Here is a 24962-nt window from a genome sequence, read left to right on the forward strand (position 1 = left end):
TGTGGGAGGGAGTGGGAGGCCGGGTAGAGAGGAGAGATGGATGAATGAGAGAGGGGGAGGAGCACATTAGGTCAGGGACTCTCATACATTATGAATATGGATACTGCTGAATCGGTCCTCAGGGACTTTGTGAGTCTCCATGTGTGCCATCATCTCTGTGTTCCTCCCTGCTACCTATATGTTAATTGGGCGGTGTGTACGGTGTGAGTGTTTATTGTCTGCTTGGGATGCCTCTTATTTTCAAATTACCTTAAGGAGAGAGAGGGATGAATGAACAAGGGGAGCCTGCAGCCGTGAAAGTAGAGTAAAATCAGAAAGAGAGGGGCGGTGGTAAATTTTGAGGGGGGCAGGAGTGGCAAAGCAGTTTTTTTTCATTGATTTTTATTAGCATTGTAAATATTTGGGAGGGTCTGCCACTCCCATATTCACTGTTGTGTGAATGCCTGCTAATGGAGTCACACATCATTAATGCGGATGTAAATAATAGACCTTACTTGTCCTCGCACCTTAGTCTATAGCACTTAACTGCTTCACCGTGGCATTCCTTTTGCCATCCATTACACATTTGCCCTGGAAGGTCCTTGAAGCTAAACATTTCTCTCACTGTTTGCAGGAGCCTAAAATGCCCACATATGCTCTGCATGACATCAGGGGTCTCTCATTTGTGTCCAGCCCTCATTCTTGTTAAATTACCATTCATGCTGACTTGCCCACATCTCTATCGGAGGCAGGTTCAGATATGCACCCCACATCAATTATTTCCTCTAATGAGCTGACCTTGTGCACCGCTGCTGGAATAACACTGCTGTATTGTGTTAAATGTCAGCATCATTATGGGCCTGTGTGTGTGTGTGTGTGTGTGTGTGTGTGTGTTAGAGGAATAGAGACAGAGAGAGAGAGAAAGTCGAGGAGACAGAGAATAATACAGATACAAGACAGTATATCTGCTGTCGGGGCATTTAGAGTGAAAGAGAGACTCAGATAAGAACTGAACGCAGGGGAGGGATAAGTGGGAAGGGACAATCGGGGTGACAGACAGCAGCACTCATCATCTCCCTTAGCTTTGACACCAGGCTGTCATTACTGCGGACCTGCAGGTCAGTGGCTTCCTGATGAGGGACAGAAACAAACATAGAGCCATGGAGTTATGATTTCGCTAAATAAAGTGCCGATCTGTCTGCACAAACTGTGGATATCAAGAAGTGAACACAGAGGCAAGCCGGGAGAAAGGATGCAGATGAATAATGGGCTAGGAGGCTGTTTTAAGGGGGTTGATAATGAGGGTTTGAGGGACCAAGATGCATGCCTGGGTTTTTGTCTAAGAATGATGCAGTGACCTTTCAAGAGTTATTGCTGGCAGTAACGCATAATCCTTCACAAACAACAATTACAGGAGCTAAGAGAGCGAAGGTAAAGGCGTGTAAGAGGAGAGAGAGCAGAGGAGGATAAACAGGAAGGCCTGAGATCAGGTATTTCAGGGAGTGGAGGTGGAGGATTAGAGGGGAGCGTGAGATTTTAAGAAAGACGCAGTAAGTTCAACAAGGGGAGGGCAAATGAGGTTGATTCAGAGAAGTATGGGCGGAGGAGAGGAGGAGGAACAAGGTGGACTTCAGCTAGAGGAGAAGATGCCTTAATCTGTTCATCTGTGACTCATCAATCTGGGCTGTCTGACTCAGAGGCAGCAGAGTGCTTTTTTAAGAGAGGATACAAAGCCCAAGGTCGCACATAACATCATGCCATGGCAGTGAATTTCTCCCCAACAATTTGTATCCACAGAAATGGAAATGTTTGTGAAATGATGGCTTACATTCAATTTCCTTATCTGTATGAAAATGTTGTTCAAACCTGTCAGAGATATCAGGGTAGGATTTTTTTTTTTTTTTTTTTTTTTTTTTTTTTTTAGCAGCCGCTGAAGCTGAAGTCGCATCTCGTCAAGTCTGGACCCAGATTTATGCAAAACATCCTGCGCTGGAACGAGAAATATTTCCTTAGATCATTTACAAAGTGTGAAAGCAGCTGTTAGATCTGCATCTCACATTGCCTCCTGTTCTTCTCAATATTCAGATGAAGTTGTCTGCAGAATCAGAATGAGGAGGGGGTCGGCTCCTTTTGTAATGACACAACAGTTCAACAGTTTATTCTTATCACCCCCAGGAAGCAGGATCGCTGCAAACCGAACAATGCAGAGGCAGATTGCTCGTGGTGAATCTCCGATAGATAGGCGCTGAATTTAGAGTTGCTTGCTTTGCAGTAAAAATCCAAATGAATGTATTCTGTCACGCAGTATTTATGAAACGATATAATGCATTTGGCCATTACTTCTATGCTCTCTACAGTGGCAGAACAATGTGTCTGAAATGAACAGAGCCATAGTTTGGCTTTTAGATTGCCTGACAAATGACCATTCCAGTTTCAATACTGCACTCACTGAATACTCAGAAGAAGGGGGAATGGAAACATAAAAACCGTGCCCTGTTAGATAGCGAAATAGAGAAGCTCTTGTGGTAATGGTGGAAGCACTTTTCTAAAGGATTGGGTGGTTAATGTTTTTCCAATATAGGCTTTATTGTCTACATCTAATAACATTGCACGAGGTCTGAATGGTTTAAAAACTGGAAATATACATTATCGCCTTAAGCTTTTCTCTGTTTCTAATCAAAGAAATTGTTTTATTTTCCAATTCAATTTCAAAATGTTGTCTCTCTCAAGATAGCATCAAATGTTTTCTCACGCAGCCATATCCTCCCCTCTAAAGGAGGCCAGCTATGACTCTCCTCCATCTTGCCTTCCCATCGTTGTTGCCATGACAATCGTGCACAGCACTTGTGTAGGGTCTGTCCCCTGAGAGCCAGAGAGAAAGAGGAGAGAAAATGAAAGAGAGAAAGAGAGATGAAGAAAATAAAATGTAGGGTAAATGAAGATAGAAGAATGAAATGTGATGATAATACATGACAGAGAGAGCGACAATAAAATATAGAGCAGATAAAAGGGGGGGGGCGGGGGCAGTGGATATGTCATGATATTCACTCAAAGGATTTTTTTAAAAACAGCATGGCAAATGAAAAGTTTAGCTCAACAAAGCAGAACATTTTTCATGATGTATGTCCTTTAACAATGCAATACGCAGAGAAAATCTGGAGGAAAGGCTTGTCACTCGCTCTGTGTGGGCACTTTACAGAGCCCACCAAGGCCATTGCTTCAACAGTGCATTGAAACGCTGGGCCATTCACCTCAGTGCAGAATAAATTTGAAGAGCTCAAGCCTATTCACTGCTCTTGTTCCAAGATAAAAGAGTGACCTGCCCCCACACACTTGTACCCACATACCTATGCCTGTGCACATTTTCTCACCTTTTTTTTTTTTTTTTTTTTTTTTTTTTTTACTAGTGCTCCGCTGCTGCCACTCAACAGAGATACACTCATGCCTCGCATGTATGATTCTGAAATGATAAAGCCCTCTATCTTTATTTAGAATGAGATATATAAGTTAAAGTCATTTTTCTTGGGTCAGATGGCAAGGATGTCTTTTCAAGACTGAGCATGTTACAGACCAGACCCCTCCCCCTTATCACTTGCACACATAAATTATGCAAACGTATTAAACACTAACACTAATTGGCATGTGCTGGTGGCCGTATGAGGATGCTGTCGCACATATGCATGCGTTTACATTCCCTCTCTCTAATCGTGATCAATTATTGCCTCATTAACAGCTTTCTATGTAATGCCGCTCATTGTGACAGGCTTATTTCGCTGTCCTAAGCAGCCCCTTTCTGAGTTAAAGAGGCCAAGGATGCAGCCTCCTCCACTGTGATGCTGGGAGCCAGTCTAGGTCACTGAACAACTTATGGCACTCTCTTTCACTTCCAATTTGTTTACTTCCCTTCTCATTTGAATGATAATGGCTGCAGTCTCTTAGTCATTCTGCTGAGATGGTCCGCTCACTATTCAAAACACTAGCCCTTTTTAAGCCCATGTTGCATCCTTAGTGATCAATTCAGAGCCCTTTAAATGGAACGAGGGGGAAACGGCTTAATTGTTCCGTTTTGGGGTATTGAGCAGAGCTTTGCTATCGTTCAAGCAGCTTAAGCAGAGGAACAAAATCAGGAGTGTGAACCTAATGCATAATTTACATTGTGTGTGCGCGTGCGTGCGTGTGTGTGCACATGCGTGTGTGTTCCCTGTGTGCATGAAGGAAAGCTCACATTTTTATGTGCATATCTGCCTGTGTTGTTATCATGTATGAACAGTATGCACGTGTTTATGGATCGCGTGTGTAAATGCATAGTGAGTACGGGAACATGCGATCCCCATCTTTCTCTTATTGAGCTTCAGTGGGTGCACAGCGGGTGCATTAGTACAGATTTGATCCTCTGCGCCTGTGGGTGTAGTTCTGAATCACACGTATATATCAACATCACAGTAGCAGAGTTCCTTCAGTAGATTTCAACGCGGCACCGTGCATGAAGACGCATTCACCCCGCGCAGCGTGTAAACCAGATTTTCAGCTGACACAGGCTGGAGCAGATGAATGTAGAGTTTGTGAGGGCTGTATTGATTTCTGCTTAGTTGCTTCAGTTCCTTGGAGTTCTGTTCTCCTTCAGCTCCATGCTGCGGTTTATTAACCATATGGTCAGTGTTAATTTCCATTTGTACACGCCTCATGCAAATCACTTTGACCTCGGCGCCAGAGCTGAAATTGTTCAGAGGTTGTTTCAAAGTGAAAGGTTTCTGTTGGTCTCCCACAGCGGTGTAATTTAGGGAGCCATGGTCACATAACCTCCCGTTGTAATGGGGAACACTGTTTTTGACATCTGACCTTCTGATGTGCATCCTTTCTCGGACCCTCGCTCTCTCTCTCTCTCTCTCACACACACACACACACACACACACACACACAGAACCATTCATCAGCACACCAGCAGCTGAGATGTTCCACTTGCTCCAGTCACAGGCGATCCCATGAGCTGATCTGAGAGAGAGTGAGTGAGGCAAGGGGAAAATAGGGAAGATAAATTATGAATCGTGTAGAGAGAGAGGCTTTGCAGCAACAGAAAGTTTTAACATTTAATGATTTTTCGCCGATGCAGCAGGATGACTAAAGAAAGAGGCTAAGATGGATGCTCACATGTCACTGCATGTGTTAATGTTGCTAGAACATTCCTTTAATATTAGACGTAGGTTTTCCTTGTGTGTGTTTGGTAGGGAGGCTGGCTTTATTGGTTTCATGTATAGCAACATGAAGCGGCCATGAAGGAGAATGAGGCTCTACTGTAAAATGGCTCATGGACCAAAGTGAAAGATTCAAATGTAGATTTAGCGTGCTGCCGCTCCCTGTTTAAGCTATTGTACATGGAAGTACATGATCACCTTGGCAACAGCGACTCTTTGTCCCAGTCCTACTTCATGCCATTTATACACTCAATTCAATTTCTATTTGCCTCTCAGTGTACTGTGCTGTAATAATTTTTCTTCAAGTGAAGAGGATTTGTTTTATTAAAAAATGCTCATGCTTAATTCTATCCATGAGACTGCATCACTTGTTTGAATCAGTTTTCATTAATATGTTTGAGGAAACTGTGTCATAAATGATTTTTTTTTTTCTTTTGCATGTGATACATGTGAAATAAAGCTGTTAACTGGGAATGTAGATTAGTTCTTACCCTGCTATGCTTTGAATCCTCCCCCTGACAATTGACTCCTATGTTAATATTTCATTAGCAGGTATGAGATTGATCTTCTTGGTAACTGTGTGTGAACTGGAGAGAGAGAGAGAGAGAGAGAGAGAGATAAAGAGAGAGAGAGAGAGAGAGAGAGAGAGAGAGAAGGGGGTGGGTGCCAGTAAGCAAGTCATGGCGTACGCAGGAGGAAGAGGGGGAGGGCACAGAAAAAAAGATCAGCTTCTCAATGTGTAAGCCTTTAGCAAAGCAGAGGAGTGGAAAGGAGGGGAAACAGTACTGTAGTCACTCAGCCGCTCAGAAGATGTGCATAGTAAGGGAGAAGCTCAGGCTTGCCTTTGATATAATGCTCAAACTGCTGAGCTCCTTCTCTATGGGTAATAGTTGAGATTCTGCTTGAGTGCTTGCTCCTGTGGCGGCCGTGGAGAAAGAAGACAGCTGGTGAGCGGATTGGGGGATCTGTGGCTGGCTGCGGGGACCTGTGGCTGGGACCAGCCCTCCGGGGCTGCTGCAGCATCAGCATCAGTCAGCCTGTCTAATGCAGATAGATCAGTAGCTCCTCTCCTAATAGCAGAGCGGCACGGGTGAGAGCGCTGAGCGGAGCAGGGTGCAGCACAGGGGGGAAGAGGATCACTTGGGCTAGTGACCAGCCTAGCACAGTGTTGCTGAGAGTGAGAGAGAGAGAGAAACACAGCGAAAGAAAGGAGGAAGACAGAGAGCTCGGCCAGCTGCGGTCCATCCAGTTGTCCTGTGGAGTCGTCTTTGCTTTTTTTTTTTTTTTTTTTTTTTTTTACTTTTTGCTCGGAGGAGACCAGAGAAGATCACCACCGGTCATTAATGCTCTCTCTGTCTCTCTGTCGCTGCTTTGCAGGAGTGGTGCCAGCCAAGAGGAGTCCAAAGCTGGTGGTGAGTACGAGGCAATCTTCAACTCTCTCGTGCGTGTGTGTGCATGTTTGCATGCTGAGCTATTTAAAGAACAAAAGACATGGACAGATGATATTCAAATCTTCTGTTGTGTATCCAGAGCTCCATAACTCCTCCTAGCGCGCTCTCTCACCATCAGTCTTTACTCCTTCTTTCATTTTCTGCCTCTTCTCTTGCTACTTATGCTCCTCTCCGTTCTTGTTTTTCTTTCTAGTGTTTCCTTCATTTTCTTCTCTTCTATTCCCCGCTCTTTCCTTCTCTTTGTGCCTCCTTTTCTCCCATGCTGCCATCCTGTGACTGATTAAGCATAGCCTGAGCATAACAGTATAACAGTGACCAGCTGTTGGGGAGGGCAGACGGCCACAGCTGAGGGAAGATGGGAGAGAGGTACGAAGCAAAGACAGGAGGAGGGGATGAGGAGGAGGGAGGGGAGGTCTGTCCTACAGCATTGAATCACAGTGATAACCCACAGCTACAGAGGACACGCTGAGGCTAACAGATTGGGAGAAGAGGGCAATGACAACAGAGTGAGGTGGGCGCAAAGGAGAGGGAGATTGCAACAGTTTTCCAATGTGACTTCGAGTTGCAGTGGATGGAACAAGTGACAGATAAGAGAGGAGCGATAAAGACGGGACAGAGAGGCCAGTTCTCTCCACAGTGTGAGGGTTTCCCAGGGGACGGGGCAATTATTCAGGAGTTTAAAGAGCAAACGGCCCTCTCATTTTTACGACTCATCCTGACCTGATAAAAAAATCAATACAGATTCAGAAGAGATGCCAGCTCTGCTTTAAATTACAGTCACCCCAATTCACCCCTGGGCAGCCACACAGTTTTAGCAGGAAGATGCTTCCTCCAGGCAGGCTCATCCAAGGTCAGTGGTGGGTTCAGTTCCCACCACTTGACTGGAACGAAACCTGAACCCAGGTCTCTTGATCAGAGCGAGGATCGACATTAAAAACCCTCCCACAGCAGGCAGGATATTAGGATTAAGGATTAGTTTGAAACGGCATCAGTCGAAGCTCTGGGTGCCACCTATTCAGGTCACATGTCATGAGGGATGGGGGAAGGGTGGGCGCTGTAAGGGGGTCGAGTGGGACCAATCGTGGCCCTGCTTGACTGTCACTGTCGATTAGTTTTTCTCTGAGGAAAAGCCGGTTTTCCCCCTCTGTGTTATGTCAGTGAAATGTCACGCTGCATGCAACTCCATGTCAGACTCAAAGAACCATTTTGCCCCTAGTTCAGACTCTAAATAGATGCACACAGTAGACTCCCATATGCAAAAGAGACTGTTCTGTCTCAAATCATTAAGCAAGTCTCTGGTGATCAAATGAGAAGTCAGCTTTGCATGGCTGTTGTCCTCATTAAGAAGCGTTACTAGGATACTTGACCTTTCAACTCTCAGGGTGTGATGAGTGAGAGACTGGAGGGCTGTGCCGCAACTTCTCCACCTGTTATTTTCAGTCTTGACTTTATTTGCCAACTTTCTGTTGGGATGACGATTGATTGTGTCAAAAATTTCATCACCTACCTCACAGTGGAGCTGTCATATCTCTAGATTATCAGGAGCGTTGCTGTCCAAAATTGATACACAGGGCAAAGGGATAATCTCCAACAGTTATACAGTGGATGTTATTCCAGTGTGTGAGCACATTGGAAAGTCGATTCTTGATGTTGCATTCATCACACAGCCTGCTTGTGGTCTAAAGTATAAAAATCACAATTATCATTAATATTCACACAAATATAATCAGCCACAGTTACAAAAGGCAACAAATACCTGCTGTGGTCCATTTACTGCTGACTTTTATAAATATAATTGATTTTGAATGTGGGCGTTCCATCGAGTAAAACATGCAAAGAACACGCTAAACCTGAAGCAACAAAATCCCGTTTTCCGCCTCTTCCAGCATGACTTGAACGCAGCAGAAAACTGTCAGCAAGCAAAGTAAATAAACAAGGATCGCATTTTGGATTAAACTGTTGGAGATTATGCGTAGTGTGTACGTGTGTGTGTTGTGTGTGTGTTGTGTGTGTGTGTGTGTGTGTGTGTGTGTGTGTGTGTGTGTGTGTGAACAGCAGCACTGCCAGCAACCTGGAGATATGTAAAGCTCTCCAGTGAAGTAAGTGACAAAGTACATTTTCAACACAATCAATCATTGTAATAGCAAAATGACACCTAGGTTGAACTGTAGTTTATGGATTATACTTTAAATCTGATGGTTTTTTTTAACTCATATCACTTAAAACATGATTCCATATGTCAAATGGAATCACAATGCAAAGGAATTGATAGAAATGTGAATGACAGAAAACCATAAGGGGCTCAACATTACAGTAACAGATATATAAGGAACAACACATGCATAACAACCTTAGCTCTTATCCTCTGTCATTAAATTCACTCATATTTTGAATTATCTTCATCCCACGGCCATGGCAACCATGTCATTTTTTTTCTTCCACTTCAGCAGACGTTGTTAGTGAGAGATGTTCTAGTGCAATGTCTAAAAAAGATGACCTTGGACATGTTTTTCCCCTCCTCTTTGTCCTCTATTGCGGCTTTTTTTCACTCATCTTTTTCCCCTCTGTCGTTATCACCGGCTCACTTATCACTCTCACTTTTTTCTCCTCTCTCTGTCCTCTACCTCCTTCTTCTACTTCGCCTCACCCCACCCCCACCTTACTCTCTGTGTGTTGTGTCCACCCAGCAGCAGTTGGAGAGGAAAGACAGCCAGAGCAGCTCCCAACACAGTGTGTGCAGTCACCGCAGCACCCACACCGATTCCCCCAGCCACCCGCCCTCCAACATGCCCAGTGAGGCGGTGGCCCCTACTCCTGCTGCCCCCACACAGCCTTTGCCAGGCCTGCCGCCCCAGGACCCTGCAGATGGCACCCTCACCCTGCAGAAGAAGCCAGACCCCTTTAAGATCTGGGCTCAGTCCAGGAGCATGTATGAGAGTCGACGTGAGTACAATTCAGCATTTTGCAGATTTCCTCTAAAGCTCAGCAGGGTTTGCAGAGCTGAGCCCAGCCTAAGATCTTATGCCAGGGCCCTCCTGAAGGATCCTCCGCTCAATACTAAAGCTGAATCTGCGTTTGCTGGTCTGGCCTCTAGACTGTCGAAACGACCTGCCCAAGGATCTGAGGCTTCGTGAATAAGTATCATCTATTAAATCCCCACTTAAGGCTCATTTTGTAAATTCGCTTTTATGTAACAATGAATTCTAATTTAAAATTTAAGTCTTTACATATTTTAAAAAAAAAAATCTCTTTCATGCCCTTGTTTTTTTAAATCTTAGTCCATACAGTGTGCTTTTTCTTTTCATTTTATGTGAAGCACATGGGGGCTGTTTTTATATCAACGCTGTGTAAATAAAGTATTTCAGGAGTTTAACAGCATAAAGTAGAAAAAAAAGTAATGCAGCAGATAGGTAAACCAGTTTTTTCTCTGTTATAATAGCCACAGACTGAATGGTTTGGCCTGATTTGATATGTGTAAGAGGATGTTGAAAAACACACAGGACACAAAATTGCAAAATTGTGGAGAGTGCAAGAATCACAGCAGAGTACTGAGTGAGAGCAACACAGAGCACATCTGTGTGTGTGTGTGTGTGTGTGTGTGTGTGTGTGTGTATATATATGCATGGGAGCGTGTGTGTGTGTGTGTGCGTTTGATGCTGTTTCACTCTGTACTAAACAAATGTGCACTTACTGAGTCACAACCATCCCCATGACAAAAAGTGCCTTCAAGAGTGAAGTCTCCTTGAAACACGAGTGCTCGGTGGTTAGTCTTGTGGTCTGTGTGTGTGTGTGTGTCTGTTGTGTAAATCCTTTTCTATTGTGAAGCACTTTTGATATTTGCAAAAGATGCGTGTACTCTACTGCACCTCAGCCACTGGAAGGACGATGTAATCTGTACATTGCTTTCCTGGAAGTTTAAAAAATCGGCTATCAATGATCAAACAGCCTGTGTATTTAAGCTATCTGATCACTGGCTGCAGTTTATTTGAAATCGGTTTGCGGGATAGTTGGTAGCTTTTCAATAAGATTCCTCAATATCAATTATAATCATGGCTCTTTCTTGCATTATGCATGAAGGAAACATTATGAGGTTATCATTCCACTTATTTTCTGTTTATTAATGGAAGACTCCTGAGAGAAAAAAGGGACGGATCCTCCAAATAATGGGTCACACAAATGATGTCTAGCAGACCGAGTAATAGTGTCGTACTAACAGTGGTGATGTTTAAAAGGAGGATCTGTCAAGTGTACAGGATTGAGCACATTGTGTTTTGTAGCATTATACTGTATTATAACAGCAAAGAGGTCAGGCCAAACTACACACACTCTTAAGAGACTTGTGATTGTTGCCAGCCACAGCCACGCGCTGTGTATTGCGGTGCTGGTTAATCACAGCGGCTGCCTGTAGAATCTAGGGCTGCCGCTGATTAAATATTAACAGGGCCCGGTGAGGGCTGCTTTAAGCTCTGGCTGATTGGTATATCTGTTTGATAACCCCTGAAGGAGCTGCAGCCCCTTTTTGAGCTGACTGGATTATGAGAGCAGGGAGGCGGGGAGAAGCAATGAAAAAGAGAGAGAGACAGAGAAGGGAAGAGGACAACAAAGAGACTGCTTGACTGTGTGTGTGTGTGTGTGTGTGTGTGTGTTTTTTTGTGTGTGCATGTGGCACATTCTTAGATATGTGAGTGAATGCATCTTTAAAGCTGTTGAGTACACAAGAATAGCAGCATTTCATCGTCTCTGAGTGCTGATGTTAGTGGCAGGATGGGGCCAGAGATAGACTTAGAGAGGTGAGCCATTCTCGCCGCCTCCTGTTGTGGCCATTTTGGTTTTCCTACAGGAGGTCACCACTCAATTCCTCAAGTCACCTGTGGCTGAGTGTCTGTGCTGAGAGCCCCTGGCATGTACCTCTTACTGTTAGTTTAAGCTGAGCTTCGATCACTGGTCCATAGACACGGGTCAGCGGAGGGTTAATTACCCTGTCCAGCAGGAGCAGTCTAATTCACACTGAGAGACAGAGAGCTGAGGCTAATGGGTTTTCTACCGGCCCGGTGTGGCAGTCATGGAGACAGCAGGCAGTGCAGAAGAAATGGCCTGTGCCGCCTGTGCAGACTGGCCTGGTGGGCGAGCAGACTGCCGCTAAATTGCCTGTGTCCTCCCGGTCTGCTCCATCCACCGCAAGATGCAAATGTGCCGGCGTTTACATGAGTGCATGTGAGAGAGTTTAAGATATTGATCGTGATGGATTAACTTTTTTTTGGATCGTGGTCTGAGGGTATGAGGAGGTCACAGCATGGGACTTGGGACACAGGCAGCCTTGTGTGTGAGTGTGTGTGGTCTGTCTCAGAGCAGCGGGCCAATCTGCCCAATGAGGCACAGCTGAGAGGAAAGAGGGAGCAGCTGTTGATGCCACAAATTGTCTGCTCTCATTCTGATGCAAATGAAAAAGCAAACAGTTTATTATTATTTTATTGATCACTGATTACACAAGTGCAAGTGACACTGTGATAACTGTACAAAAGGGGAGTCATTACTTGTTGATTGCTGCAACAAGCATCAAGTGATCAGCCTACTCGATGCTAATCAGTTACCGTGAGCTTGTGGTTCACGCCTGTGATGCCCTCGTCTTTTGTGTTTCAGTGCCAGATTGCCAGGAGCAGGACATCTTCTTGTGGCGGAAGGACACAGGTTTTGGGTTCCGCATCCTGGGGGGAAACGAGCCAGGGGAGCCGGTAAGTATCCCTCCACCTTTGTCTCACTGTCAATTTTGTCCGGTTTACATCACTTACAGAGAGATTAGCCTGATTCAGGTTGGAGAAAAGTAGGGCGTGGAGAACAGAGGTTCATCTAATTTAGTTCCAGTCCTTGAATCTCATCAGGGGTATGCTCTAAGAAAAACTCATTTGATGAATAAAACAGTGCACTGTACACACACACACACACACACACACACACACACAAACACACACACACACACGCACACACAATTCATATGCTATTGTTGACAGCATTGGTTCTCTAAATGCTCTTAATTCATTGCTCAAGGTAGATTGCCCAGTTCTGTCAAAAGTTTCTCCTTTTTGTCTGTATCACTTGTTTTATCCATCTGCCTACAACACAGTAACAACACTGTTTTTAACTGTAGCCACTGCCATCTCTGGAGGTTCATGTAGACATCTTATTAGGAGAAGCAAAAGCCCTTTGGTTGTGCTTCATATATTTGTTTGAAAAGGAGGAAGGGAGAGGGAAGCAAAGGATCTTGAAAAATAGAGGGAATTAAAACAGCAGCAGGCTTGCAGGTCTACCCCAGAGGAGTTAGTAGTTGTTTGTGCCAAGGATGCTGCATGGTAGCTGTGCTGTTGTTTCTATCAGAGCTTTGTACCCTCCCACATGATGCCAAAAGCGCACGGCTTCTCCTTAGCCCCAGTGGGCTGCAGCTGCCTTCTTGATGTCTCCTACCATCAGCTACAAATAATTAAAGCAATTCACCATTAGATTCTTACACTCAGCTCTGTTAAATAGATTAATTTAAAATAAAAAGGAAGATAAATCACACTGAATCATTCTGTTGTGTTTCCCCTTGACTGCTGTTTTCATTTATTGCAGTTTTATGAATCTTAATAGCATATAGTATTTTAAAAATAATTAACTAAAGCACTCATTTCACTCATTTGTTGATAAACATCAATGAATTACAGCACGTGTCTTTTTACAAAACTCTATCCCGAGTACATTATGCGTTGTGTACGTGTGCTTCGCCACAGATCTATATAGGGCACATAGTGAAGTACGGAGCTGCGGATGAGGACGGACGCCTGCGGTCGGGCGATGAGCTCATCTGTGTGGACGGCACGGCGGTGGTGGGCAAGTCTCACCAGCTGGTGGTGCAGCTGATGCAGCAGGCCGCCAAGCAGGGCCACGTCAACCTCACTGTCAGACGCAAGACCTCTGGATATGGAGGTGACCAGGGTTTTACATGTAACTCTTGCATGCATATGCATACACACACTCCAGCACGAGCAAATGTATGCGCTGTCACAGGTAGATTAAGCAAATAATATAAAAATATTCTCTAAGAATATTCTCTTCTCGCTTGCTCCTCTGTGCACATAGATTACTGTCATCATACGCTCCACGTTGCTGTCGGCCTGAACACCTGCAAACACCTGCAAAGCCACTCAATCTGTTTTCTGTTTCGTCTTCATTCAAAGTGTCAAAAGGGGAGGGCGATGTTCCCCCGTCTCCTGCCTCCTCCCACCACAGCAGCACCCAGGCGCCCAGCCTGACGGAGGGAAAGCGGACCCCCCAGGGGAGCCAGAATTCCCTCAACACTGTTAGCTCTGGCAGTGGATCCACCAGCGGCATAGGCAGCGGCGGCGGAGGAGGCAGTGGGAGTGCAGTGGTGCCTGCCACCCTGCAGCCATATGATGTGGAGATCCAACGTGGGGAAAATGAGGGTTTTGGATTCGTCATTGTGTCATCAGTGTCCAGGCCGGATGCTGGAACTACCTTTGGTAAGTGTGGCAGACTGAGATGAAAGTGGTGTGGGATCTATTCAGTGTGACATTTATTTTACCAGGCTAATCAGGCAAAAATGTTTGACTTGAAAAGAGAATCAGGTTCAAGTTAGACTTCAGTCTGACAGCCATTTGATTGGGTCTGGGGAGTCTATACTGGTGCAGCTGCGTGTTATTTGGAAAAAAAAGAGAGAGAGAGAGAGTCACCGTCACTTGTGATTTTTTTCTGTGATCAATTTACTTTCCAACTGTGAGAAGCATGCACAAATAAACAGGGCTAAAGTTTGTTCTCAACATCCTGATTTTCTACTAACAATAATTATTTGCTGATTATACTGTGAAACCATTGGAGCCCCCTTTATCGCCTTTTAAACTACTGAAAAAAATGACCTTTATGTATTTATGTATTTATTCATTCATTTATTTATCAAAAGTTAAAAAAAAAAAAAAAAATCTGTCATTTGGCCTGTGATAATGCAGTTTTGTAATGGAAAAGCACAGGCTCTCATCAAAAATAAATAAATAAATCAAATTTGAAAACTTAAACATTAAGACAATTTCAAGGAAAAGTAAAGCGCATGCTTTAAAAAATGCATATAGAATATTTTTTTAAAGATGTAAACAAAATGTAATTAATTACATGTATTATAATATCCTAAATATATGACATGTTTTTGAAAAACAGAGCCAAGAGCATGGATGTAGCCATGTTTTTCAATATTTTTGAAAGAAATGTAGTTAATTTCATTCAGGTTTCAAAGGGCTAAAGCTTTGAAACTCTGTGACGAAGATACTTGAGCTTTGCATGACACAGCTCTGCATAACTCCACAAACACATCCACAGAGTGCAGCACTCAGTGAAATGACTGATGCCATATCCTGGCAGAGTTACAATATTTTTGCAGTCACCCCTCATTGGGTTTCCTCCACTTTAGAGAGTGGCATTTGACAGGGGTGCACTCAGTGCCGCACACTGAGGTCACAAACCCAGTATCATGAGCTTTGGGAGAAACAAATCTCTTTATGTGCACAGCACATTTGCTGAGGATCAGACCGGATGCGGTTTTATCAAAACACCATCATCACAGATTCAGGCCTCCCAGCTGCCCTCACCAGTTCACTCAGCATGTAATTGAAGTCTACTCAGCACAATCCATAGCTGTCCATACCATTTATATATGAAGGCAAAAAAGCAGAGTTGCATCTATTAAAGTTGCTCAGCCATTGATGAGAGATTGTAGGTGTTCTCCTCTGAGCAAATTTGCTATTATGCTCCCTGTGATAAATTTGCAACATCAATGTCATGCCAAGGTCTCTTGTATAGTTAACATCATGATGATGTACAGTGGTGTGTCACATGGGACAAAATAAGAATGGATGACATGTTTTCCACAGTGACATCTCAGGGGGAAAAAATATGATCCCATGGGCTAATGATGTTGCTCTGTAAAATGCAAGGCAAGATTTAAAATGCTGTTGATAATGACACAGAGGTCGTTGATCCATTCCTGAACGTGTCAGTCTTTTGAGGTTTACTTTCTGATTTACTTTATCATGTTTGCTGCTTCCTCACTCTGTTCTTCTTCTCTCCTCGGTCACTGTTCCTCTTGAGAGGGTAAGAGGAATAGTTGTGGGTGTGCTGATCTGAGATCACGCTGTAGCATGCCAGGCTCACTCTTCTAATGCAATCCAACTATGTGGGACACAAACTGGCATACAGAATGAGGAGCACATATTACTAAAATATAGACTAAGGACTCCTCCAACTAGGGAAGCTAGATGCTTGTCACGGCTGGGATGACTGGCAAAGAGCCTTCAGCTGTGTCAATCCCCCATACATCACAGATGCATAAACCATTTTGCTCCTGTCCCAACAAGCCCCGCCCCCCTACACACACTCACACCCCCTCTTTCTCTGACCTGTGTTGGTGTTGTGCTCAGCAGATTATTAAAGTAGAGTATTAAATCCTGGGCATTTGTCACACCCAGTAAAGTCTCATATCTCATTATTTGGAAAGGGTGTCAGGAGACAAGTGCATTTTTTTAAATCAAGATAGGGGAAGGCGAGCTGTGGGGAAAGGAGATATAATAAATACGGATGTTGCGAGGAAGACAGGAAGAGAGAGTGCAGCGAGGGACGAGCACAGATAAAGGGAATGAGAGGGAGGGTGAGGAGAGGAGAGGAGAGACAGAGATCCCTAGGGTCTGTTCAGGGCTGCTCTGTAAACAAGATGTGCAGTATTGAATGCTGTCACACAAGTGCAGCTTGTATTTTCTGCGTCACCTGGATTTGCCAAATGATCACCCCCGGATTATCATCACAGCCTTGAGATTCCACATTGATATTCTCTCTCCTTATCATTCTGCGAGCTGTCCAAGAGCCCACAGCTCAATTACCTGAACATTGTAAGACTAGACTGCAGCAAAGAGTGCGTTCTCATTGATTGCTGGCAGATAGGGGGAGGGGAGGACAATCGTAATGCTGTGACACATGTATTGATAGCCTGTCAAGCATTAGCCACCTAGGGCTCTGACCGGTGGTGTATGATTCACACTGCATTGATTAATGCATCAGAGGAGGACAGAGAGGGAGGGTCAGAGCCCTGCACAGGAACACAGGTCCTGCATTTTCCCACCCGTCCCATAAACTCTGTGTTTACATTACTGTGTTTTGCCCTCCTCCATTAGGGGCGTTGTATCTTGCATGCACACTGATTGGAAGATGTTTTCCTTGGGCCGCGCAGCCTGTTTATTGGTTCTCTTTAGGTGTGTGGGATGCAGCGGTTTGGATTATTAACCCTTCTCTTTCCTCTGTCTTTTTTCTTTTCCTCTCTTTTCCTTTCTCTCCTTCTAAAAATGAAAATGCAAACCATTTAACCAATCAACACAATCAAATAATCACATCACCAACACTCACTATTTCTCATTCACACAATAAACATTATGGACATGCATGTTAACACAAAAGCTGGAAATGCTTGTGTGGCCATGCCCCACAAAATAGGACGCATCATCGAGGGGAGCCCGGCAGATCGCTGTGGGAAGCTGAAGGTTGGAGACCGAATACTGGCTGTAAACGGCTGCTCTATCACGAACAAGTCACACTCGGACATCGTCAACCTGATCAAGGAAGCTGGGAATACCGTCTCGCTCAGGATCATCCCAGGTGATGGTAAGGCTTTTGGCTTTCAGCTTCTCGTGGCTGTTTTATAATGCAGCAGGAATTGACTTATTCATGGAATCAGGTGGGAGGGCATTGCTGCTCTTCACTGGCAGCAGCACTTTTCATCAGCCTAGATGGAGATCCAAGTGGGTATGAACCCTGGTATCTCTCTGCGAGACTGACTCAGTGAGTAGGAGAAAAGGTGACACTTCCCTTAGAAATGTCTCCAGCACTTTGCGTTCTTCTTGGTGTGTTTGCATAAGTGGAGAAAGCGGGAGAGGTCAGATGTGCATTTAATGTCCAATGCCACATCATACTTAAAGGAGTTTTGTTTATTGTCTTGCAGACTGGTCATGGCATTTGCAATTATCTTTTTGGCTTCCAAAGCTAAATAAAAAAATGTTTAATCAGAGCTTCCTGTCAGTGTTGAACTCTTCTGCCTGGCTTTGAAAAGGAAATGGAACTGTGAAAAAGGCACAACACACGTAGTTCACTACCTGGTGCCCTAACAAGGATGTGTTTGATTATGTGAGTGCTTGTCATTGGTTGAACTAAGCTACTGGTGAACCAATGACAACACTGAACACATAGCCCTGCTCTAACAGCCCTCCACAGAGATAGAACATGAAGCTTAATTAAGATAGGAAATGAAAGAGGTAGGAACAAACACGCTCACACACATATACGTTCACTCACCCACTCACAGGCTTGGTATGTGCACACACAGTCACAATTAAAGCATGATTGCCCAGCAGAGAGCCTGGCACTTAATTTAAGGGAGCGCAGTGGTCGATTGAAGTAATGACTATTTAGATTCAAATGATAAAGAAAATGGGGAATAACACACGGTTCACAGTTTTGATGGCGGAATCTGCATGGATCTTAGGGCTTAATTCACATGTTTATGTCACTTGAATCTCTTCACTTGGCCCTCGGGAGTTTTTGCTCAGTGCAGCTTTAACATATAGGAACGATGGCATTAGCAGGTCCACCTCATTCTAATTTAAAATACCACCACAAGATGCGTGTGATTGCAGAATAGCTGCTTAGTTGTTTAGCCCACAGAGGTGGAGAGGTGGCCATGAGGAAGTCATGGCTCGCCAAATAATGAGTGGTGAGATGACTGAGTCAGGCTGATGTTCTCACTAAATGCAGGCAGAACTATATTTGTGTTATTAGTAACTAATGTCAGTGGTGACTAATGCGTGCTGCCTTGCTCTTGCGAGTGTTACCCTCAAGTTACATTTGAAAGGCAAGAAAAGACAAGTAGACAGAATAGCAGATGAAACAGACTGATGCAAGTCAGTATTTTGTGCAACTGATGTTTTTTTTTTTTCTTTCTTTCTTTTTTCTGTTTTTGTGAGGCCAGTGCTGGTCATGAGAAAATGGCAAATGACAACATCACAGGCAGTTAGCATCAGGTTGAATGGTGTAACCTTTAGGCAGTTCAAGGGCTTCTGGACAGCACAGTTTTCTTCAGACTGTCTCTTGAAAATGTATTTACTGATGAAAAGTTGCCAGTTTTTTTTTTTTTTTTAAACAAAGTTGTTCATTACTCATATTATAAGGCAGTCTGCCTTCTTATCATAACTAGTTCACCAAGGTCATGTCCTCTACCCATAATGTTCTCTGTTTCTCACCCAGAGTCCTCCAATGCTTCTCTGCTGACCAATGCTGAGAAGATTGCGACCATCACCACCACACACACACCTCAGTCAGAGTCCCGGTGAGTGACATTAGCTTGGTTGTGTGGATATACAGTACGCAAATCCAACAGCCTCCATAGAAAATACTCTTACTTCCTGTGTGTATTCATTTGAGTGTCCGTCTTATTTTTTTAAAGGAACAACTCAAAGTCAAAAGGTGCTCCTCCACCTCCACCCACACAAGCTCAGCCAACACAGGTAAGAAGAATAGATGCCATCACTCTGTATTCAATCAGTCAATACATCGACTACCATTTGTCATCGAGTTTGTCAGAAGCCATACGTCATAATTCTACATAAAGCTATGACTGGATTTCTTCCATGTAACACAAGTTTGGTCTTGGGACAGTTGCGCAGACAGAGAACTTTTGATGAGTGTAGTGGGTTTTGGGTCCAGCCCTTGTGGTGCCCTTGCTTGGTGATCTGCACCCTGCTCACATGCTGATGCAGCATTAATTATTCATGCCTTCTAGGGTTTTGCACTGCCATTGACATTTTGAGAGTTTTTGTGGGACATAGGTTGATTACCCCTTAAGGTTGGGCCCACCTTTTGACTCTCTCGTGCTCTGTGGATTTTGGCAATTTCTCTCTTCCTAGAAGCCACTTTCGGCTTCTCTCTGGCTTTCTCTCTCTCACTGTCTTTCTCAGTGTCTGTAATAATACAGTTACGGCAACACAACAGATAACTGTATGCAGTGGTCTTCATTCTGTGATGGCGCTTATTTCCATGTGTGTAGCAGTAAACAAATGTAGAGCTAAATTTGTGTACTTTGGGAGTTTGTTAGGGTCAGGATATCTGATGCTTATTCTATCAAAATACGCCTCTGCTATGTCTTTTTATCTCTCACAGCCGAAGCCGAACAGAAAGTCATTTCAGTTCCCATATTGACAAAACGAACATCCTCAACACTTGCTCTCTCTCTCTGTCTCTCTCTCTCTCTCTCTCTCTCTCTCTCTCTCTCTGTCTCTCTCTCTCTCTCTCTCTCCCTCTCTCAAATTCTCACACAAATTGGGTTAATGGGATTATTGGCTTCAAATGCAAATGTACGCACACAGGCACATGTACAGAACAAATACAAATTTACGAACTGATGAATTGATGATAATGACAAAACTAACAAAAACACTCAATTGATCGCATTATCAAATAATCAAACAGTTTATAAAGAACAATGTTTTTTTTTTTATTATTATTATTTAGGTTTTCCATTGTGTCTGTTCTTGAATTAAGTGCATATAATAAGTGCATCTTTCAGCTAATGTGGAATGTGGTAAAGATGTAATGGAATTCAAGAAAGTGTGATTCTCTCATGTTGATCCTTACCTCTCTCTCTCTCTCTCTCTCTCTCTCTCTCTCTCTCTCTTTCTCTGTCTCTCTCTCTGCTAGGATGCTGAGTTCTACTCTGTGGACCTGGAGCGTGACAGTAAAGGCTTTGGTTTCAGCCTGAGAGGAGGACGGGAGTACAACATGGACCTGTATGTGTTGCGACTGGCTGAGGATGGGGCTGCTGTCAGAAACGGCAAGATGAGGGTACGGCGCCGTTCTAGCTGGGTGTATTTTTATAACGTGTATTCATCTTCTCTTTTAGATCCATATACATCAAGTTAATCTCCGACCTTGTCAATCTGAGCATCTTTGAATTCTCTCTCTACACAACACTCGTTATGATTGTTTCGCTGGTTGTCATAGTAACTCGGCCTCTCTGTTTTAGGTGGGAGATGAGATCCTCGAGATCAATGGCGAGAGCACAAAGAACATGAAGCATTCACGTGCCATTGAGCTCATCAAGAACGGCGGCCGAAGGGCACGGCTTGTCCTCAAGAGGGGAGATGGATCTGTACCTGAATACGGTAGGTGACAGTGTGTTGTGATGCAACGTTTTTTTTTCCCCCCGCCCTAACTGTGAATAAAATTGCTAATGCCAAGGTGGAAAACTTATCCTTGTTCCAGCTTTAGACACTGGAGACCAGAATAAAACCGCTTGCACTGCAAAAACTCAAAATCTTACCAAGGTTATTTGTCTTATTTCAAGTCAAACATGTCTTATTCCTAGTCAAAATATCTCATTACACTTAAAATAAGACATAATCACCTCAGAAGTAACTTGTTTTTAGACAATTTTCACTTGTTTCAAGTGAAAATTTGCTTGAAACGAGAAAATTTGCTTGTTTCATTGGCAAAATTTGTTTCTTCTTTCTAGCTAATTTTCACTTATTTCAAGTGAATTTTCACTTTTTCCACTGGCAAATTTTGCCAATGAAACAAGCAAATTATCACTTGTTTCAAGTGAATTTTCACTTGAAACCAGTGAAAATTGTCTAAAATCAATTGACTTCTGAGGTGATCATGTCTTATTTTAAGTATAATGAGATATTCTGACTAGAAATAAGACATTTTTGACTTGAAATAACACAAATAATCTTGGTAAGATTTTGCATTTTTGCAGTGTGCATCTGCATAATGCACTTGAGCAACATCTTTTTTTCTGTTTTTAATGTACTTTGATTAATGCTAAAGGAATACTTGCCCAGCCTGAGACAAGATGTTTGGTATCATTTTCGTCTCTGTAAGTCCAATGGTTTTGTTCCAATGGCGAACTACAGGACTACAGAGGTGAAAACGGTATCGAACATCTTCGTCTCAGTCTGGGTGAGTTGGATACTACCAAAAATGTGGTGGCATTCCTTTACATGCGAATTAAACAATAAATATTACACAGGAACACACTTTCTGATCCATTAATTTAGAATGACCTATTATGGTATCAGTACTGGGTTGTCACATGATACTGATCAATGTAGAAATGGCTGATGCAGTAGCTATTTCAATGATTTCTATAGATTCACAGATGTTTTTATAGCTGAAATATTATTCCCTCCCAAGACTTGTACTCTCTGCTGATGGATTATGCCTCTTGCTGTGTTAGTCTAGACAAACAGACTGAGTCATATTATTGTTTTATTTTTCAGCTTTTTTCTGATTTAGCTGGGGTTTCATTTTGTGAAAACTTGTTTCTCTCCTAAGGTTGTTTGATACTGTATGAAATGTACTATTTTCTTTCTTTTCTCAACAAATTCCCTCCTTCTCTCTTTAAAGATGCACTGTAAACAGTCTCTTGTCTGTTTTATTTGTTTTCTCCTTTCTATTCCTCTCCCTTTCTCTCTTATTGTCTCTTGTTGCTGGGCTCTTCCTCCTCTCTCCAGCGATGATGGCTCCTCATCTCGCTGTTGGTACAATGAGGAATGACAAGATGGGAGAGCCCTGTTTCTACCTAATGGGCCAAAATCAGACAACGGTTTGTAGCCAAAAGTCTGTCCCAGTCCACTCTCCCTCTCACCTTTTTACTTTGACGTTCCAATTTAATTCACCCCTCTCTCCAGCTCATCCCTACCTGCATCCTTCTTTGTGTGTGTTTGCGTTTGCGCACACAGTGTACATGCTTTATGTTTTGTCACGCCTGACTTGTACTGTACTTCCATAATTGCTGTGAATCCTTTTGCATACAATGCCCCTCCACTCTGCCCACCCCAGACCAGCAATTTCCACTGGGACTGATCTGTGTCACCGCTCATCACATGCTGCTACCATAGCAACCTGTCTCTAATTTGGCAGACTTGCAGCCAAACACACTCTTGTTTTTGTATTGCTTTTGATTTGTTCTGCTCTTCCCAATGATGCACATTGAGTTGTTTGCCATTTTGTTTTTTAATGATTTCCTAGGTTCCTGTTGTGTCATTGATAACCCCTGCCCTACACTGCCAATGTGTTGCACCTGCTGTTGTTGCTGACGTCCACTTGTGTTTCAACCCACAGCCCCCGTACAGAAAACATGAAGTGATTTGTCACTTCAGTGTATTTTAGATACAGATGTAAAACAGAATGTCTAATTTTTACCTATTTAAGATGAATTTAATATAACCATCCAGGATACAGTCCTCAGTTAAAGTATTTTACATTTGTTGTCCCAAATATCATTTTTGGGATATATAATTGAAAGTGCTCGTGAATGCATCATTTCCATAAAAGCCCTGCATTGACTTTTTATAAGTGTCAATGCAAGAATTCGCTTTAACAGACGTGTTTGTCGGTATCTGTGAATAGCTGTCACTATATGCAAAAATAAATGTCGTATGTTTGTTTACTTGTTTGCTAATACTGTTTCAAAGCCTCACTCTTCTGTTCAGTCAGCTGACTCTTCCTTCTTCCTACTCCAGACGGCAGCAGTGACGGGCACCCTCCCACACCCGGGGCACAAAACACTCCGGAAGTGAGAACGCTGCCACCCAACAGCCGATATCACACCTCATCGGAGTCCAGTTATCCACCAGACCTTCACAAACCATCACGCCAGGAGGAGGCTGCGCGTGGCCGAGACAGGGACAGGAACTGGGACAGGGACAGGGCTGGGACAGACCAGAACGACTACCAAGGCCGGCAATTTAACCCCCACCATCATCACACCTGGAACAACAATCACAGTCAAAGTACCCCCAGACAACAGTCTCCAGACAACAGCAGTGGCAACAAGAAGGGCCGAGGTCGCAAAGTCAAGAAGTCTGAGTCGGAGAGCGGTATCTCTAAACTCCTAAAGACTCTGAGGAAAGACAGCTCGGGGAAGAAAGCTGCAGCTGCCGAGAAATTGAGGGGGCGAGAGCTCTCGAGCAGCAGTTCTACTTTGGACGGGAGGTTTGGTCGGCAGCGCCGTGGCTCCCTTGACCGTTCACCAACCCGAAAGCGTAACTCTTCCCCTGATCGTCGGCGGGCAAAGTCGATGGACCGCAGGGCAGAGCGAGCACATCGGGACCATACACCTGAGAGGGAGTATGACGACGGGGGGTTCCTCACAGTCACCCCCGAACGAAAATACTACGAGCGCAGGCTCTTAAAGGACTCACAGACGCCTGGACGAGTCAGGGAGGCCACAACCCCTGAGCGCACCAACAAAAACGGGGATTCCTTGTCTCTCTCCAGGGGCCGCACACCTGATAGAGCCATGAATAACGGCAGCCTCCTGAGGGACTCTTCCTCAGAGAGGCGGGAGGAGAGATACAGGTTGAACGGAACACCAGAGAGACGATACCGAATGGAGCGGGACTCTTCCCCTGACAGCAACTACAGCCGGGAGGAGCTGAACTATGCAGCAGCACCCAGACTGAAAGACTATTATAGCATCATGAAGAACAATGCTGCGCACAACAACGCTGCCTACAACAACACAGGCCATAACAATGCGGGCCACATTAACGCAGTCGGCCGCAGCCCAAACCAGCTCCCTGAGCCCAAGAGAAGGCTGTACAAAGAAAGCCCCAAAGACCTCAGTATCTAGAGCAGAGCCGAGATCCCCCTCGCCATTCTCTCCTCTATCTGTGGAAACTATGTACCATACACTGGAATTGGACTTCTGAGGATACTAACTCTTGTGATTAATTTGGTTTATTGGTTTATTGATTGATTTGATTGACTTCACTTCTTGTGATCCCAGCCAGAGATTCATAAAACAGCAGGAGTACAATCCTTCTTTCAGTTCATAATGGTTGTTTTGTTATTGTTATAGTTATTTTGAGCATAACAGAGGTTGTTGTACTATAGTAAAGGTATTGTATGTGCCTGCATATAAAATCAGTGATATTGCTTTTTGTAGGCATTTCTGATTCTAAATATTTGTTCCCTCAGAGGTTTGAAACATGCTTCCAGTTGTGGTAACTTGTTCTTCTAACTACTAGGCTTGTTTTGAACATGTTTTTAGATGTCTTTTCCACTCCTGAATTGCTTTACTGAACAAACTATAGCACAATACACTGTTGGTTCACAAGTATTGTGAATGCCACAATGGACTTAAGGCAAACACTAAATTTAAGACCTGATGGTAAAACTAGAGTGAAAAAAAGTATATATAATATATATGATTATTATTTTTGCCTTTGCTCACTATTTATTTTTTAATTGGCACATA

General features: G+C 43.8%; 1 protein-coding gene across 1 annotated transcript in view; it reads left to right on the top strand.

Moving 5' to 3' along the window:
• LOC115362607 (membrane-associated guanylate kinase, WW and PDZ domain-containing protein 1-like) overlaps positions 1–24335 on the top strand; it is a 48283-nt gene extending 23948 nt beyond the window's left edge. Inside the window, exons 12-22 of the mRNA XM_030056585.1 lie at positions 6549–6583; positions 9310–9565; positions 12263–12354; positions 13387–13582; positions 13834–14136; positions 17144–17311; positions 18947–19028; positions 19146–19206; positions 20396–20539; positions 20721–20859; positions 23224–24335. Coding sequence (XP_029912445.1) covers positions 6549–6583; positions 9310–9565; positions 12263–12354; positions 13387–13582; positions 13834–14136; positions 17144–17311; positions 18947–19028; positions 19146–19206; positions 20396–20539; positions 20721–20859; positions 23224–24335 — 2588 coding nt within the window. The remainder of the gene's footprint in view (positions 1–6548; positions 6584–9309; positions 9566–12262; positions 12355–13386; positions 13583–13833; positions 14137–17143; positions 17312–18946; positions 19029–19145; positions 19207–20395; positions 20540–20720; positions 20860–23223) is intronic.
• Positions 24336–24962: the final 627 nt, after the last annotated feature.

Source organism: Myripristis murdjan, chromosome 7 (assembly GCF_902150065.1).
Source record: "Myripristis murdjan chromosome 7, fMyrMur1.1, whole genome shotgun sequence".
Lineage (NCBI taxonomy): Eukaryota > Metazoa > Chordata > Actinopteri > Holocentriformes > Holocentridae > Myripristis > Myripristis murdjan.